The 19,045-nt window shown below is 45.8% G+C and overlaps 1 protein-coding gene across 1 annotated transcript in view; it reads right to left on the bottom strand.

Moving 5' to 3' along the window:
• Positions 1–19,045, bottom strand: part of LOC310773614 (rap guanine nucleotide exchange factor 5-like) — a gene marked incomplete at both ends in the record, with an annotated part of 37,964 nt that overhangs the window by 13,883 nt on the left and 5,036 nt on the right. The window contains 5 exons of the mRNA XM_083633536.1: positions 7,170–7,267; positions 7,370–7,514; positions 7,915–7,993; positions 14,663–14,763; positions 15,842–15,981. Coding sequence (XP_083489662.1) covers positions 7,170–7,267; positions 7,370–7,514; positions 7,915–7,993; positions 14,663–14,763; positions 15,842–15,981 — 563 coding nt within the window. The remainder of the gene's footprint in view (positions 1–7,169; positions 7,268–7,369; positions 7,515–7,914; positions 7,994–14,662; positions 14,764–15,841; positions 15,982–19,045) is intronic.

The raw sequence follows: 19,045 nt of genomic DNA, 5'->3' as shown, positions 1-19,045 counted from the left end.
ACGAGCCCCTACCACCCACAGGGAAATGGGCAGTGTGAGCGATTCAATCGTTCGCTCCACAACCTGCTTAGGACTCTGCCTCCGGAGAAGAAGAGGAGGTGGGTGGAGCATCTGCCAGAGGTCGTCTTTGCTTACAACACCTCCGAACACTCCAGCACCGGGTACACACCTTACTTCTTGATGTTCGGCCAGTCTCCACACCTGCCAATCGACATCTTGCTTGGAGCAGGCGACGAAGATTTTCCGGGCACAGTGGATGAGTGGCTTCAGGAGCACCAGTCTCGGCTGCAGACTGCTTACCACCATGCCAGGGTTCAAATGGAGCAACAGGCAGAGGCGAGGAAGAAATATCATGGCCCATCCTCGAAAGAAAGTACTTTACAAGTCGGCCAGCTGGTCTACAGGAGGAATCGCAACCACAAAGGACGGCACAAGATTCAGGATCTATGGATGCCGGTTCCACACAGAGTCATGGCGCGTCCAGGTCCGCAGGGGCCGGTGTATACCATCGTTCCAGTGGATGGGTCACAACCTCCGAAGAATGTGCACCGCTCGGAATTACGGCCCTGTACCACAAACCTGGGCGCTGGAATGAGCAGGGAGCAGTCGGACAAAGCCCAAGTAGACACAAGTGACTCGGAGGGTGAGGAAGAGGAGTCTGTGATGGAGGTTCGAGGGAGGACCCGCCGTGCCCCACAGGTGAATCCACTGCCCTCAGAAGAGACACTAGGCTTGGAGGTGCCCGCGGTTGCCCGGGAGTCGGTTGACGTGGATGGCAGGGGGCCAGAAGAGGAGTTGGGTGACCAGGACCTGAGTGGGGCATCTGGTTCAGAAGCGGAGAATCAGGACCCACCCGTAGTACCCCTGCGTAGGTCCAGCAGACAGACAGCAGGTCATCATTCTAACCCCTTTAACCTCCCGCGTCCGGTCGTCCAGGGTGGGGGAATAGGGGCTGTGGCTCAGGTGGTGGCACAGACTAATCACCTATGGGTGGCGGCTCTGAAACACATTTCGGCGTGGGCCGGTAGCGTGGAAAGGGGATAGGAGAACCTGCACGCGCCGTATAGTTGATTGTTTCAAATCATCGGGACGATGAGTTTTACTCAGGGGGGGTGAGTGTAAGGCGCCGCAGGGCGTGTTTTACTGGAACGACGTCAGCAGCACATTCGACGGCGCTACGTCAGCACGTATAGGCTGCGCAGGCAGGAAGTGCATATAACAGAGCCCCTGGGCTGTTAGCGGTAGCCTGCGGTCTCCGGGTCTCAGCTCAAACGGTGGCGCGAGCCCGTGCTTTACAACAAAGACGTGAGTAGTTATCGTTGCTGTACATGCAATGTTAAGTCGTGCAATTCGTGCAACTCATGTGTGTTTTCAATGTGTACAGTGGGCGCACTTACTGCTGCCACCGAGGACGCCTGGAAGTCTGTTTGATGCGGGGCGAGCTACCGGCGTCGGGTTATAGTTGGCTGGGTGCCTCGAGATGTAAGTAGCTTTGGTTTGTTTGTTTTGTTCATTTTGTTGCGGGTGCACTGTAATGTTGGGTTGTATATTGTGTGCCTTGAAGCTACGTGTGTGTGGCATCCCGAACACACGCGCGCACACACACACACACACATCAATGCAGGAGTATTGTTTGATGTATCTTTATTGTGTTTGTGTATTAGGCTACTGTCAGATCATTGAGGTGACAAGGTTTATCCTGTGGACGTCCCGAGTATTTGCAGAGAGGCAATGCCTGGTACGTTCTGGCCACAGTAGGATTATTTGTAAATACTGTGAGGGGAATGCAATGGTGATATTAATGGAGTCTGTTTTCTTGTGTTTTCTTGTGTGTGCAGGACGACTGCTATGTCACTGTTTTAGAGGACTGTCAATTATTAAACTAGTGTTTTATTGTTGATTTGCCAACTTCACTGAGAATAACCTGTAAAGTAAATAAATTCGATGTGGATGTGAAAGAACCACTACTTGTGTCTTCCTTTATGGGAAACAGCTTTGACCAGTGTTACAATACGCCAAAGCAACACTCAACCTAAGCTCAACCTACGCTGAACCCACAAGTTTCATTTCGGCATCCTTGTTAACAGGCAAAGCCGTTCACACCAGCCGAGCGAGTGCCTTGCTCAAGGCACGCTCATGCCGCGCTCAAATTATCGTTCAGGATTCCGTCCTATTTTCCAAGCGTGACGCGTGAAGCGTGAAGCTGCCAGGCAGGAGTGTGTCTGGTGTGACCGGTTAGGCATGAGCTCACATTCAGCGTGAGTCAAGCTTCAGTTCTGCTTATGTTAAGCACCTGGTGTGAACAAAGGCTAACGGCCCATGCAGACTACAGCGACGTTTTTCGCGTGTAGACACCTGCTGTCGCCTGCTGGTCGCTTGGTGCTGCAGGTTTTTTTTATTTTTTTTATTTTTTTTTATTTTCAATCTTTTATAGAACGATAAACATACACGACAAACAGGCTCAGACACAGGAAAATAAGTAATAATAATAAAAAGTAAAAAAATAAAATAATAATAATACAAAAATATATACATGTATACAGTATATACATACATCTTTGACATTTAACATTGTAACTGTAATTGTAACTAATTGTGGAGCTACCACCCGCATAAGGTGCTTATGTGCTTGTAAGAGATATTGCATATGGGATCTTATACAAGGGGTCTGTGGGAAATCAGTTGGGCAATTGCCATCAATCACTCCTAACCTCAGTCCCTAGTCATTCTTAACCTCGTCAAGGTAGATTAAAAACGGGTCCCAGATAGTTGAGAACTTTCCAAATGAGTTGGTTCTCAGGAACCGGAGTCTTTCCATCTGTATAACAGAGACCATGTCCATTAGTGACATGTGGAAAGAAGGTGAAGAGGAGGACTTCCATTCCTTCAAAATAAGTATTTTGGCGACAGTTGTCCCCAGTGTCAGAGATTGCTGCACAGCTGTAGGGAAATTCAGAGAGGACTCCGAGCAGCCGAAGATGGCGAGTTCTGCCTGTGGCTGCAGGGTTATTTTGTAGGCCTTAGAGTATTAGTCAAATATTTTGGCCCAGAAACTCGTTAATGAAGGGCAAAACCAGAAGGCATGAGATAGCATGCCCTCTGACACCTGAGACACAGCGGTGGGACAGAAGGGAAGATCTTATGTAATGTATGCTTGGAGTAGTGAAGACGGTGAGCAACTTTAAATTGGATCAGCTGGTGTCTACTATTAACTGAGCAGAGTTACCACAGACAGACTCCTTTCCCATATAATGTCGGATAAATCAATACCAAGTTCCCCCTGCCATGCTTCTCTAATCCTCTCAGTAGTGGCTGTATTGCGGTTGTCAAGCAGACATACAAATCTAGAGATAAGATGCCTGGAGTGAGGAGGGCTCAGTAATACATAAAAAAGCATGCTCATTTGGGAGCGCTTCAAAAGTATGAATCTTAGATCTAACATAATTTCTGGTTTGCAAGTATCTGAACCAGTTTTGTGCCAGGTAACTCAAACTTCCTCTTCAGTTGATCAAAAGATGCAAAATGACCGTCTATGTATAGGTCTCTGATGGAAACCAGCCCCTTCTCACTCCATGCATGGTAATTTTTGTCTGCCCATGGAGCCAAAAAAGAGTGATTGAAGCAAATCGGTGTATGGACAGAAACTGGTAGATTTAAAACACTCAACTTGAGTTAGAATTATAACAGAATTTTTCGTAAGAAAACTTAAATTTGCAGACGGCAGTGACTCAAACATATAAGGCCACTCAACCTGATCGAACGCCTTCTGTAAATATGTATATATATATACTGTACATATTTAGTGTGTGTGTATTGTGTTTGTGTGTGTGTTGGGGGGTTGTCATCTGGCTTTTCGAAAAATGTACGGCCGTTGACAATTAAACGGGCAGTTCCTTTTGCATTTATGTTGTCGTTTTTGCATCTGTGTTGACATTTTTGCATTTGTGTTGTCGTTTTTGCATTCGTGTGTTGTGGCTTTTGTGCATTTGGATATCCAGTTTGTTCAAGTCGTCTCGTCCACCATAGTTTTCCTTCAGGCTCCCATATACAGTATGTAAACTAATCAGAATATAGTAAAAAATTACTTTACCAGACGCACAGTCTATAATCAAGGTAAAGTGAATGCATAAACTCCTCTGCTACACCCAGTCCATTATTAAAGCTCAGTGTCAAGGCTGGATGTGAGTGCTGTGTAGACATTAGACCTTCCAATCTGATCCCTTCATTGAATCACCCTATTCTCATCAGCTAGGCCTAGAGCTCATGTGATGGATAGCCCCCAAGTCCATTATCATCCCCCAGCCTGTACTGGGCTCTGCGTCACAATAGGCATGTTGGCACAAAGCCTGTCCTGGGGGATCCCGGACCCCCGACCCCCGCCCCCCGCCGCCGCCGACTAGCAGCACACTAATGAAAAACGTGATTCCCACTGTCATCTCAAAAAACACAGCTGATGATCTCATTCACTCTCTTGCTCCTCCAAATATGGAGTCACCGTGAATGTCTATGAACCATAATGCCATTTGAGGAAAGAGTGCAAGAGAACGGGACATGTTTCATTTCGAACATTTGACCATCCTGTAGGTGTACATGCCATACCTACTAAGCTTTCTTTTTTCCATTGAGGCCTGATAGAGGTTGATGGGAGCAAAGGCTAAGAAGACAGGTTAATAGCTGCTGAGTCTTCTTTTCCTATATATAAAAAATACTCCTTTTAGCAGCAGATTGCCACAAAGCAGTCAACCCTGTCCTCCCCCAGGGTGACCCTGAGTGAGAAGAGCTCATAAATAGTAGAGCGTGCCTGTTAGTGACACCCCACACAAAGTCCAGGGCTCTGAGGGAGTGGGTGCTGTTAGTGACACCCCACACAAAGTCCAGGGCTCTGAGGGAGTGGGTGCTGTTAGTGACACCCCACACAAAGTCCAGGGCTCTGAGGGAGTGGGTGTGTTAGTGACACCCCACACAAAGTCCAGGGCTCGGAGGGAGTGGGTGCTGTTAGTGACACCCCACACAAAGTCCAGGGCTCTGAGGGAGTGGGTGTGTTAATGACACCCCACACAAAGTCCAGGGCTCGGAGGGAGTGGGTGTGTTAGTGACACCCCACACAAAGTCCAGGGCTCGGAGGGAGTGGGTGTGTTAGTGACACCCCACACAAAGTCCAAGGCTCGGAGGGAGTGGGTGCTGTTAGTGACACCCCACACAAAGTCCAGGGCTCAGAGGGAGTGGGTGTGTTAATGACACCCCACACAAAGTCCAGGGCTCTGAGGGAGTGGGTGTGTTAGTGACACCCCACACAAAGTCCAGGGCTCTGAGGGAGTGGGTGTGTTAGTGACACCCCACACAAAGTCCAGGGCTCAGAGGGAGTGGGTGTGTTAGTGACACCCCACACAAAGTCCAGGGCTCTGAGGGAGTGGGTGTGTTAATGACACCCCACACAAAGTCCAGGGCTCAGAGGGAGTGGGTGTGTTAGTGACACCCCACACAAAGTCCAGGGCTCTGAGGGAGTGGGTGTGTTAGTGACACCCCACACAAAGTCCAGGGCTCAGAGGGAGTGGGTGTGTTAATGACACCCCACACAAAGTCCAGGGCTCAGAGGGAGTGGGTGCTGTTAGTGACACCCCACACAAAGTCCAGGGCTCTGAGGGAGTGGGTGTGTTAATGACACCCCACACAAAGTCCAGGGCTCGGAGGGAGTGGGACGTGGGTGTGTTAGTGACACCCCACACAAATTCCAGGGCTCGGAGGCTGTGGGTGTGTTAGTGACACCCCACACAAAGTCCAAGGCTCGGAGGGAGTGGGTGCTGTTAGTGACACCCCACACAAAGTCCAGGGCTCTGAGGGAGTGGGTGTGTTAGTGACACCCCACACAAAGTCCAGGGCTCGGAGGGAGTGGGTGTTGTGGATTTGTCTCCCTGGGTAGAAACAGGAAGAAGGCGGGGCCAGATAATGGCAGCACTGTCAGGTGGAGTGATCTGCATTGGTCTAATGGGCGGCAGGTTGGCGTTTTTCCCCTGGGAGTCGCTCTGATTGGAGGCTGTGGGTGAAGATGGGGAAGGGAGACATGGGTGTGTGGCAGTGTGTCTGGTGCCTGGGGGTTGTTTACACTGTAATAAGTGCTGGGTACTAGTGCTTTTACCTTATTAAGCCAAGACATTCAGCCAGAAACTGTAGCTGAGGAACAGTAACTCTGCAGGACCGTTCTGTCAGTGTTAACAATACCAAATAACAATGAACAAGAAATAATTTGCAGATTTAATATACAATTCAAAATGGTGTATCCTGTGGTTGGCACTTGTATAACAGCTGCCTTGTATAACAAGCTCAGCCAGACAATTTGAGATGAATAACTTCACCTCAATCAATTCAATTCACAAAAGACAGCAGCAGCAACAGTGTCTCAGTAGAGGTGCCATACTTTCAATTCTGAGTTGGGCTTTTGAGGAATGCCTTTTGATGCTGGTGATAAAACAGCTGTCATTACATTCATTCTCTCAAATCCCTGTGCAGTATCTCCTATTTTTATTTGATTTCCATGCATCACCCCAGAACACTGCAATTACTCTTCATGTATGAATGGCTGCATTGACGGGACTGAGATCCTAAATAAAGGCAACAGACAGAGAAGAGACTCAAGACCCAGCTAGTCTTCTTTTTCTCCAGAACTCCAACAGTCATATTTCCTGCTTCTCTATACGCCCAGACTTGATATTTATGAATGCATCCATTTTTCCATTTTATATATTGTATGTAGGGGTGTCACGACACACATACGATACGATGCACGATATTGGGTTCACGATAACGATACGATACGATATTTAACAATATTTTTTTGCAATCGATTTGTAAGTTGAGGGGGCATCCTCCACGGTAATTTGAGTAATTTCACCACTTGCATCCTCCGTGTCTGTAACGTCCCTCGTCTGTTCAGACAAAGCAATGAAAAGGAGAGCGAGCATGCAATCAGATGCAGATCAGTGCCACCATGTTCAGCTTCTTTTTCTCGCGATATGAGATTTCATCTCAACGATACATATTGTCACGTTTTGATATCGCGATATATCGTGGGACGATATATTGTGACATCCCTAACTGTATGTATTCACTGAATTATTCTGTCTCTTAATTCCTCATCATAACACACATAGCAAGTTATTATGGTCACTCACTGCCTGCGATGCAGTTGTCGGAGTTCCTGTAGCTCCCTCAGATCCTTCTCCAGCGTTGGGTGCTCATAAAGGTCGTCCAACACATAACGATACAAGGTCTGAAAGGAAACGTCCATTTTTATTTCCCGTTGCACGTACATTTAGTTCCCCTCACACTCACACCCACCGGCTTCCACCCTCTCTCGTCACGTCTTTCCTACCTTCAGAAACAATTTAACATGTTCATCTTCCCTCAGGAAGTCCCTGCAGAGAGCGATCCACTGCAGCACCAGGTGCAGGACTTTTCGCTTCCTCTCTAGAGCCTCCTTCCTGTCCTCCTTCCCTCTGTATCGCTTGCCGCAATAGGTGGGCGTCAGTTAAGGCTTCAACACGGACAAGGAGGGAGTTCAATTTGCGGACATAAAGTGCCATATAGAATATCCTGCTGAGACGGGAAGCATGAAGGGTGCCTGTGGGTGGGAGGCGGATGCAAGAGGATGGGGTAGCAAGAGGGTGAGCAACAGTTTTAGACAGTTAAGTGAAGTGGAGTAGCTCAGAGTTCATAACAGAGTCATACATATGTGTACACATCTATCTATTATACCTGTAATATTCTGAAGATGGTTGTGTGAGAGACTGTGATGCTGAATTCCTGTAATATAATAATAATAATAATAATAATAATAATAATAATAATAATAATAATAATAATAATAATAATATAATAATAATAATAATAATGTAATAACTCCGCTTTCAAGGATATTGTCCCAGCAGAGCTTGACATAAATCACCAGTTGACATGAACACCGGGTAGGTCAGCAGAAAGTCATCCAGAAGTGTATCTGTAAGGGACACACATTGTTGACAAAGAATACAAAATTATATATTTTTGCAGTATAAGTTTAAAATACATTATTAGACTATTAAGCTTAAAATGAGACCAAAAACTATATAACATACACAGAACTCCCCTCAAAATAAAGAAATGCATATGGATTGAAACACTCTTCAATAACTGGAAGGCTGATATGCTGTGACCTCGACTACTGTAAGCTGTTAAGGCTAGTTGTAACTATGGAATTTATTGAGATAGCAATTTAGAGACGTGATTTCTGTTGTTCCATCCCATTATAATAACGATAAAAAAATGATAGATGTTCCATTGCTGAGCAATGTCCATGAGCAAGTGCTAGGCAGAGTCATTCCACAGCAAGCTTAATGTGAATAACCTTTCAATTGCACTTTACCCTATAGATTGAGTCATCACCCTCCTTGGTCAGTCTATAGATAATGACTTGTGCTGAAACCAATGACGATTCCTCACTTGTCGTTTGCTCGGTGCTCACTTGAGTTTATATATTCCTTTAAGACCTTCATCTTCAATCTCATGAGATCTCTTCTGCAGCCTGTATCCTTGAAGATAAGCCAAATAGTGTCAATGTGTCAGTTGACTGTCTCTCTAGCCTCTGGACCGGTGGAGGCTCCTTTCATTCCAATTATCTTTCGAAACAAAATGGCCATCTCCTCATATTGACCTTAATGTGTTTGCAAGCAGCATTTTCAGCGCCTGTGTCCTTGTATGATTCTCAGCCAAGGTTACACATAGGTCAACTAGATAAGTTGTCAGTGAACAACTGACTGACAATTCCACTTAGATATTTTCAAACTTAAAATATTTTTACCATTATAAAAAAAAGAGAATGCCTGACCTACTGTATATATAAGCAATTATTATCAATCACATAAAAGGTTTGTTAGTGCCCCTGTGCCACAGTATCTGCTCGTAAAAGGTAGACAACTACTCCGTGGATATTAGGAAATAATTAAGTGCTACAAATGTGCTGATATGATCAGTTCTAAGCGAGAAAGAGCCTTCTGAAATGACCGTATGCCTGACCACAAAGAAAAGCTCTAATAGGGCCAACCTACTCTCCTCTCTGTGAGTGCATCTCACACACACAATTGTAAATGGACCCCTTTAATTTCACACTTGCTTCCCAGGGCCTTTGTTTGCGTGCGTCATGGTCCACAGAACTCCCTGACATCATGATGTTCCACACATCCATCCACACAGTACATCACTCACACACTCTTACACAGTCAGCTCACACATCAGTACACACAGTAACAACACAGTCAGCTTAGTACACACAGTAACAACAGTCAGCTCACACACCAGTACACACAGTAACAACACAGTCAGCTCAGTACACACAGTAACAACAGTCAGCTCACACATCAGTACACACAGTAACAACACAGTCAGCTCAGTACACACAGTAACAACAGTCAGCTCACACATCAGTACACACAGTAACAACACAGTCAGCTCACACATCAGTACACACAGTAACAACACAGTCAGCTCACACATCAAGAGTAGCCTACAGTACACACACAGTAACAACAGTCAGCTCACACATCAGTACACACAGTAACAACACAGTCAGCTCACACATCAAGAGTAGCCTACAGTACACACAGTAACAACAGTCAGCTCACACATCAGTACACACAGTAACAACAGTCAGCTCACACATCAAGAGTACAGTACACACAGTAACAACACAGTCAGCTCACACATCAGTACACACAGTAACACACCTTAAAACAAAGCAAGCCAATAACAACGCACAGCACATGTCATGTGTTTCTTGCTGTCACCCACTCACATATGTATCTAGTCCCCCCCCACCCCCCCACACACACACAATTTTCACCATGCACTATACTGTATCACACACACATCACCATGCACTATACTGTATCACACACACATCACCATGCACTATACTGTATCACACACACATGTAGGCCTATGTCCTTTTTCCAGATAGTCTTAACTGAAGGTGTTTCTCCAGAGTAACAACAGAGATAAAACTTCTCCCCAAGCTGTAGTGTACACTCTGCAGGTTATGCTATTGAAGTCAGAAAACTCAATGAATATTTTATTATGTTGTGTGGAAGAAGACCCATAGGTTTATTCTAAAGTTGTTTCCCCCCACTAGAGCAAAATAGCAGGGAAAAGCCTCTCCAGTAAAGTCTCCTTCCACACAATTTATAGTACATAAATGTATTTGTTTTTATAAATATCTATTTAATTTATAGTTCCTCTTGCATGGCACCGTAACCCCGGCGTTACGTTTCTGATTTTTTGCTGTTCATCTGTCATTTATGTGATTAATTAGGTAGTTAATTCTGAACAATGCTGTTCATGCTACATACCAAATTAACCGGCTGAATCTTGCGCATCGAACCCTGTCTTCCTTTTTCAGATCAGATCAACACAGCAGAAGTTATAGCTGTCTTTGTACAAAGACAAAGACAACATTTCAGATTATTTGGCTTTTTCAAATGGCTTTTTATAATAGCTTTTTGGAAATCCGCCTAGGTATCGCCCTACAAAAACCACTGCCAAATACTCATGTTTTGGTATTTTTTCATCTTCTTTGAGTTGGGATGTGGTAAGGCCTGTGGCTATGTCTCAATTGGGTTTATAGCCATAAATACAACAACCACAGGTAACTGTTTACACTCTAAAAGTGTTTTTTATTCTAGGCGATAATCAACCACTGTGTTTGAGCTGGTGTTACTCAGGGTGAGTAACACATAGAGTCATTCTGACACTTGGAACAGAAACTTCAAAGTCTTACCTTTCAGAAAAGGTCAGGCAGTTGTCTGTAACCCTAGCGGTTCAGCCACAGTAAGCATTTTAGTTTGGGTATGTCGTTTTCACCATTTTCTTCAGAAATAGGTGGCTTTAGAAGAGGTTTTAAAGGATAATTTTGTGTTTTTCTTTCAATCTGGACCCTATTTCTCATCGTGACATACTTTTTTCTAATTGGTTGAGTACCCACCGAGATAGCCTTGTTTGCTCGAGCAATATCGTCAAACAACTATACCAATGTAACCCAGTCGGGCAATTGCGCACCGTCATTCCACGTTCGCTAAAACGGCTTGTTTTGCCGCTGGGAGACTCAAACTGTCATTATAGTGTTTGGCAACATGGAAACAAATGACTCTATACATGAATATTCTCCGGGGGTTTACTGTGGGACAGAGAAAATGGGCAAGGAGAGATAGTGAAAATCCTCCGTGTTGACACAGCACGAGCTTCCCTGTATTGCTGCTTGCCCCTCTCCTTAACCTTAAGGTCCAGTGAAAGCTGTCACTGTCACTTAACTTTATTTGATTTGATTTCATTCCAGGATCATTAATAGACTTGCTGGCCTTGGCCAGAGAAGTGAATGTAGGCCATGGCCCATATGTTTGTATTTATAAACTAGTAGAGATTAGTTCCTTTGACGCTTTCAGTCTAGTGTCTCTTTCTCTTAAGACAGCTGCATTTTAAAAGGTGTGTTCAAACTCATCTTTAGTATCCTATGACAGAGAATCCTATAATCACATACTCGCATCAAATCAAATTTAGTCTCCTACCATAAAGAATCTCAGAATGGTGTCATTGATCTAATTGATCTAGTCTTTCAAACTGCTGTGCAATCAATCAACTTTCCAATCAAATCCATGACCTTTTGCATGTTAATAGGTAGTCTTGAAATGAATCAATCCAGATTCTGAGATAACAAAACATTTGTCATGTTTGGGCTGCAGCCGTCATCACAAGCCACGCTTTCTTTGTATAAAACCCATACAATTGTCATGATAGCCTACACGCAATTTGTGTAATTCAATGAAATGCTTGTATCCGCTTACTCCCTGAGACTGTTTTCTATTACACACGAGCATTAACACATCCCCACGGTGCATCACACAGAGCTGGAACGTCCTCTCATGTAGCACACAAATTGTTCCATGAGGTGTTTAAGAGTCGGCAGTGTGCAGTGTGAATCTGTGCAGAGCTGCAACCAATAGCTGTCAGAGGTTGTGTACAGGGTCCAGGGGAAGAAGGCAAAGATTGAACACTTGTGAGCAGTGTTGGGCAGGTTACTTTCAAAATGTAATATACTACATATTACTAGTTACTTTCATTTGAAAGTAATACGTTACTTTACAATATTACTGTCTGTGTGTAGAGTAACTCGTTACTTATTACACTACTTTTGCATTACTTTCACCAAAACAGCAGCAGCAGCAGCAGAATGACATCGCCGCCCCGGAACCATCCCGAAAAATAATTTCAACCGCCTTGAAGTCAGTGTAAACAATCCAAAATTCTAAATGTTATTCTTTTCCTTTGTGATTGTCATCTATAGTGGTTATTTGCATAAAAACACACAGTTTGATTAGGAAATGATTGTATCTTTTTTAAATATGTGCTTTGATTTAATAAAATGTAATTTGTAAATTGAGTTACTTGACAAAGTAACTGGTATAATATTACTGAAATCCTATAAGTAATAAGTAACAAGTAATATTACTGAGTTACTGCTAAAAGTATTATATTACATGTAATATATTACTTTTGTAATGAGTTACCCCCAACACTGCTTGTGAGTGCTAAAAAGCTACACAGTGTGTGTACACCAGAGTAAGTCTGCATTTTCCCCAACATGCCTGTGGTGATCTTAAAACATGCCATCTCTTCTGCATTCCTAATGCTGTATGCTGGATATGGGGAGGAGGGGAGGTCAAGTGCCACTGCAACATAGTATAAAATAGGCCTGTGAATCTTCACTGGCCTCACGATTCGATTACGATTCATCTGTCAACGATTCGATTCGATTACACGATGCAGCACGATGCATCTTGATACAGCTCCAACAGTATTGCAGCTCCAAGTATCAAATCCTCAATTTTCTGTACTATTACTGCACATGGCTACTTTTTCATCAAGCAGTCAGATACACATCAAGTCCCTTTTTTTAACTTTAAAGTGCTTTAAAATCTGAATGTCAACAGAAATGTAAACATAAATGATTCAACGATTCATCTGTCAACGATTCGATTCGATTCACACGTCCGCATCGCGATGCATCGATTATACGATTAATTTTGACACCCCTAGTATAAAATTGCATTTGTAATGACACTACTCATAGTTGTTAACACATCAACGTTTGTCTACATTCATCGGTCAGGTCGACACATTCATTCATTTTCTACAATCAGCGAGTTTCTTTGAGAGACACGACAATGAGGTGAGCTTGGTGGATGTTGAATTAAGATGAAGTCACTACTCTCACACTGTGGTGACCTTCTCAGTGCATCGTCAGCAGCAGCAGCAGTCGCATTCAGAGCTTCCCAATTGAAATAGAGTGAACCAAGGCCAAATGGAGTCAGAGTATTAAGCATCATTGAGCGCAGATCAATTGCTCTTCAGGACTGGGCTCCTTCCTCCTCGTCTCCGGCAGGTCTCTGGCTGCTACACTGACCCTGGGACTTCACTTCACTCAGCATCTCGCTCTGGCCCCCAGCTCCCCACGGAGGCTCGACTTCGGGACACACGCACTGCAAACGTGAGGTCATCCTGAATGATCTGTCAACAACCCCACTGCCTATTAGGTTAGATGTACTGTGTGGACTGCCTACCGACCCCACAGGTAATTAGGTTAGATGTACTGTGTGGATGTGTTGAGAGCGCCAATACACTAACCCGAGGGAATTAGACACAGGGGATCGTTTCGTAGCCACGTCTCACAGAGATCTAAATTATTCAACCTTATGTTTCAACATTGCATCAATATTACATGCTTTAAACTCGAGTCATGAAATATTGTGATTTAACCTGAGACGTAACGAGTCTGGCACATGTGCAGTGCACCAGCTGGAATTGCAGACAGGTCTCCTGAGAGGACATTAAGATCAATTCCACTCACTTCCTCATCAGAATGAGCAATGATCTCTGCTATGGGGGGAGCCTGCATACATCGTGATGGCAGATCATTTGTGACCACGTCCATCTCCCAGGAACACTCTCTGAAGTGTCTCTCTCTCTCTCTCTCTCTCTCTCTCTCTCTCTCTCTCATATCTACTCATCTGAAGTGTCTCTCTCTCTCTCTCTCTCTCTCTCTCTCTCATATCTACAACACTCTCTGAAGTGTCTCTCTCTCTCTCTCATATCTACTCATCTGAAGTGTCTCTCTCTCTCTCTCTCTCTCTCTCTCTCTCTCTCTCATATCTACAACACTCTCTGAAGTCTCTCTCTCTCTAATATCTACTCATCTGAAGTGTCTCTCTCTCATATCTACAACACTCTCTGAAGTCTCTCTCTCTCTCTCTCATATCTACTCATACGCGGCTTCGGCAATGGAGAGTCTCTTCTGCCTTGCCAACAGCACGGCATTTTCATCTACCTGCTGGGATTAGTGGAAATGTGTTGATTTGCCATGGCACTGAGGATCTAAAAGGATCTGTGTCTCTCTCTAACACACACACACACACACACACACACACCAATGGAAAGTCACAAGCAAGCCACTAACTAATGCTGTAGACATAAAGTTGCCCCTTCGCCCACCAGATAAATATTCTGCACATAATTCAGTGAAATTTTTGCTCCATACAATACTGACATGATGACAAGACACGGTCAGAACGGAGCGTGTGCTGACCTGGCTCCTTGCCTGGCGGCGTCCCCTGGTCGTGGTCCAGTGTCAGCTCGTTCAGCAGGTGCTCCAGGATCTTCTCGGGCGTCCCCGACACGACGGTGTACCTGTGGGACACAGCAGAGTCAGACACCACGGTGTACCTGTGGGACACAGCAGTCACCCCACGGTGTACCTGTGGGACACAGCAGAGTCAGACACCACGGTGTACCTGTGGGACACAGCAGTCAGACACCACGGTGTACCTGTGGGACACAGCAGAGTCAGACACCACCGTGTACCTGTGGGACACAGCAGTCAGACACCACCGTGTACCTGTGGGACACAGCAGAGTCAGACGACGAGTCGTCCTCGATGGAGGACAGGGAGCGGCTGCTGCTCCACTCCTCCTCGCCCTCCTCATCGATGTAGCGGAAGTAGGGGACGTCGAAGGTGGGCATGGTCAGCAGCAGCGCCTCCTCTGCCCGGCTGGTGCCGCCGCTGCTGCTGCTGCTGCTCTCCTCGGAGCCCTCCTCGTCCTCTTCGTCCTCCTCTTGCTCCACCAAGGCGGCGTGCAGCAGCAGCCTGCCCTCCTCTTGTCCTCGCGGCTCCGGGGCTCGGGGCCGAGAGCCCATCCTCACAGAGTCTGCGTGCCCTCGCCTGGCGGTTACTGCTGCATGCCACCTTTACCCAGCCATCCATCCAACCTTGCAGCCCGCTATACAGCCCCGGAGTCCACTGCTGTCAATCCCTCAAGCCGCACCGCGGTATCCCGGGAGTGCTTTTTCCCAGTGAAAAAGCTCTCCACACCCCCTGAGTGAGCTGCATAGGAAGCTCGCGGTCCCAAGCGCCTTACTTATATCTATTCAATCTGGTCGTTTATGTCTAGGGAGCTGTGATGTAAGCATGCACGAGTGAGAGAGTGATCCAGAGAGGCAGAGAAGGAGAATGATGAGAGGGGAGAGTGCTGAGAGAGAGATACAGAGCTAGAGAGAGAGAGAGAGAGAGAGAGAGAGAGAGAGATAGTTATACAGAGCTAGAGAGAGAGAGAGAGAGAGAGAGAGAGAGAGAGAGAGAGAGAGAGAGAGAGAGAGAGAGAGAGAGAGATAGTTATACAGAGCTAGAGAGAGAGAGAGAGAGAGAGAGAGAGAGAGAGAGAGAGAGAGTTATACAGAGCTAGAGAGAGAGAGATGGAGAGAGGCTTACCTCCTGTGCCTCTCCTCCATGCTCCCTCCTCCCCTCGCTGATGCAGAGGGGGCTGGCTGCTGTGACGACACTCTCTGGAGAATGAGCACATTGTGGCCCCTCTCCCTCACACACACACGGACTGCCTCGTCACTGTGGGGCTGGAGAGAGAGAGAGAGAGAGAGAGGGGGGGAGGGAGGTGTTATCACCAAGGAGATTCCCTTCACACACACACATCACCACTGATTTCCATCATAATACTCTGTCAAAGCCAGCACTGTCAATGAAAGGGCAATTCCATATATCATTATTCATGCGTTATTATCGCTGGAGCCCATTCAGGGATTAACGTTTAAAAAAAAATCTCATACATATTTTAATGATCCAATTCCTACTTAGAGTATTAAATTATTGGTTGTGTCTACTTCCAAACCGTTAAACATTTAAAATGTGCGGCTTCACTTCTGGTGTGCAGAGTTTGCGGAATCTTTTAGTGGTTCAGAGTTTGGCTCGCATGGTTGGTTCTCTCTAGTCTCGTGGCCTCTGGCTGCTAGGAATGATTTTCAAAGAAAAATGTAAAAATTCATAAATTCATCCACATTATTTGCAAACACACACACACTCACTCTCTCCCCCTCTCTATCTCTGAGTCATACAGTCACACACTGTCACTTCATCATAATGTTATCAATATTTCACAGCTTCAGGTAAAACTGCTATACTCGCCTTCTCTACCCCATCCCCCTCTCGATTTTATCCCTCACCAGTCAACAGTCCACACTTCTCCTTTTTATAATATAGGACAGGCTTAAAATATATATAACGCATTTATATAACATTTTATATCTTCAGCAGACAGGTACGTCTAAAGTTCTAATACAACTGAAATAGACATCTCGCATTCACAGCTCGGCCACTGCGCGGCCTTGCCAGCAGCTCAGCTGCTGTGTGGCCAATGAGACCAGCCTCACTGATGATGTCAGATTTATGACATCACTGATGATGTCAGTGGGATTTATGACATCACTGATGATGTCAGTGGGATTTCATCAGTGGGATTTATGACATCACTGATGATGTCACAGTGGGATTTATGACATCACTGATGTCACAGTGGGATTCATGACATCACTGATAATGTCACTGATGATGTCACAGTGGGATTTATGACATCGCAGTGGGACAGACAGAGAAACAGACAGAGCCCTAGCTCCCGATTCCTAGGCTCACCCGCTGCGTGGGTTCGCCTGTCCTGCAGCTCACATTCGCAGCTCAGCCGCTGCACGGCCTTGCCCACAGCTCGGCTGCTGTGTGGCCTTGCCTGCCCTATTGACGTGCGCACAATGTCTCCCTCTCTCTCTCCCTCTCTCTCACTCAGTCTCTCCCCCCTCTCTCTCCCTCCCTCACCTCATCTCCCTCTCCATCAGTCTCTCTCCCTCTCCCTCTCCCTCAGTCTCTCTCCCCCTCTCTCCCTCTCGTGACTGTGTGTGTGTTTGAGTGAATTTATGACATCACTGATGATGTCATCAGTGGGATTTATGACTTCACTGATGATGTCATCAGTGGGACAGACACAGACAGAGCCCCAGCTCCCATTTATCCACCTTATTTTTGAATGCCCCACTGTAAAAAATAATTGTGGGAACAAGGTCCGGTTTAATGTGACTCATTGTTGCAGCTTGCCATTTCCTTTGTTATACTCGGCTGCAGACCCGAATTATAAACAGGAAGTTGGAGTCAGTTATAAAAGTTATAAATATAGTCACGTTATAAACAACTAACCAACGCTGCGGGTCCGTATGGAAACAGTCTTACTCGAAATGGTTAAAAGTTAAATCAATTTGCTCGTTCAGTGGCGTTTTACTGCCATGTAAAGTAACTATTACGCTAGCCGTTAGCATTAGCCACAGTAGCCGACTACCCACAATGCATTACGTTATCCCAGCACCCGAACGACACGGCTGTAGAGCAGAATGGCTCTGCTGTAAAATCCTCATAGACGTTTTTTTTTGTCGTTAAAACAGTGTAAAAAATACACCGGAAGCGGAAGAAGCACCCATCAGGCATCATGGCAGCTAGAAATAAGGTGGATAGATAGATAGATAGATAGATAGATAGATAGATAGATAGATAGATAGATAGATAGATAGATAGATATATAGATAGATAGATAGATAGATAGATATATGCTCCAAATAGGATATAGGATCTACAGTAGTGAAATGTGTTTTTATGAATGACTGGATGGCCTGGATGAAGAAGAGAAAAACATTCATACAGTATAGGTTGTGTTGTTTTAAAGAACATCTTTTCCCAGTTTTGTCTAAATTAATAGATTAGCTGAATATCCAGAATGGAAAGCATATACTTATACACAGACTTTGAGGACCATTGGGAAATTGAAAAGTTATTTAGAGCTGTGCTGAGGTTGTAGTAGTAGTTTGCTTGCCAGCTCAACACATAATTTAATGAATATGCTAATTAGAGGTAGTTCCGACTAAAAAAAAAAAAGAATTATGAACTGCCTGGATTGGTGCTAACTTGCATTTTCATACCAAAAGACTGTTACAGTAGCAATGAGAGTAAAGGCCAGATAGATAGTAACTGCTTGATGGGCGGGTTTGGAGGTTGTTAATATGGTTGTTAATGAGGGGCCCACTGTATGTTGCATGCACGCTGGTCCTGCACCCCCCCCCCCCCACACACACACACAGCCATCACTCAATGCAACACGCACGCTGGTCCTGCACCCCCCCTCCACAGCCATCACGCTGGTCCTGCACCCCCCCCCCTCCACAGCCATCACGCTGGTCCTGCAACCCCCCCCCCCACACACACAGCCATCACTCAATGCAACACGCACGCTGGTCCTGCACCCCCCCTCCACAGCCATCACACTAATCCTGCACCCCCCCCCCTCCACAGCCATCACACTAATCCTGCACCCCCCCTCCACAGCCATCACACTAATCCTGCACCCCCCCCCCCTCCACAGCCATCACACTGGTCCTGCACCCCCCCCTCCACAGCCATCACACTGGTCCTGCACCCCTCCCCTCCACAGCCATCACACTGGTCCTGCACCCCTCCCCTCCACAGCCATCACACTGGTCCTGCACCCCTCCCCTCCACAGCCATCACACTGGTCCTGCACCCCCCCCTCCACAGCCATCACACTGGTCCTGCACCCCTCCCCTCCACAGCCATCACACTGGTCCTGCACCC

The sequence above is a fragment of the Poromitra crassiceps genome (genome assembly GCF_964638095.1).
Source record: "Poromitra crassiceps genome assembly, chromosome: 1".
NCBI lineage: Eukaryota > Metazoa > Chordata > Actinopteri > Beryciformes > Melamphaidae > Poromitra > Poromitra crassiceps.
This window is presented reverse-complemented; position numbering and strand designations above follow the sequence as displayed.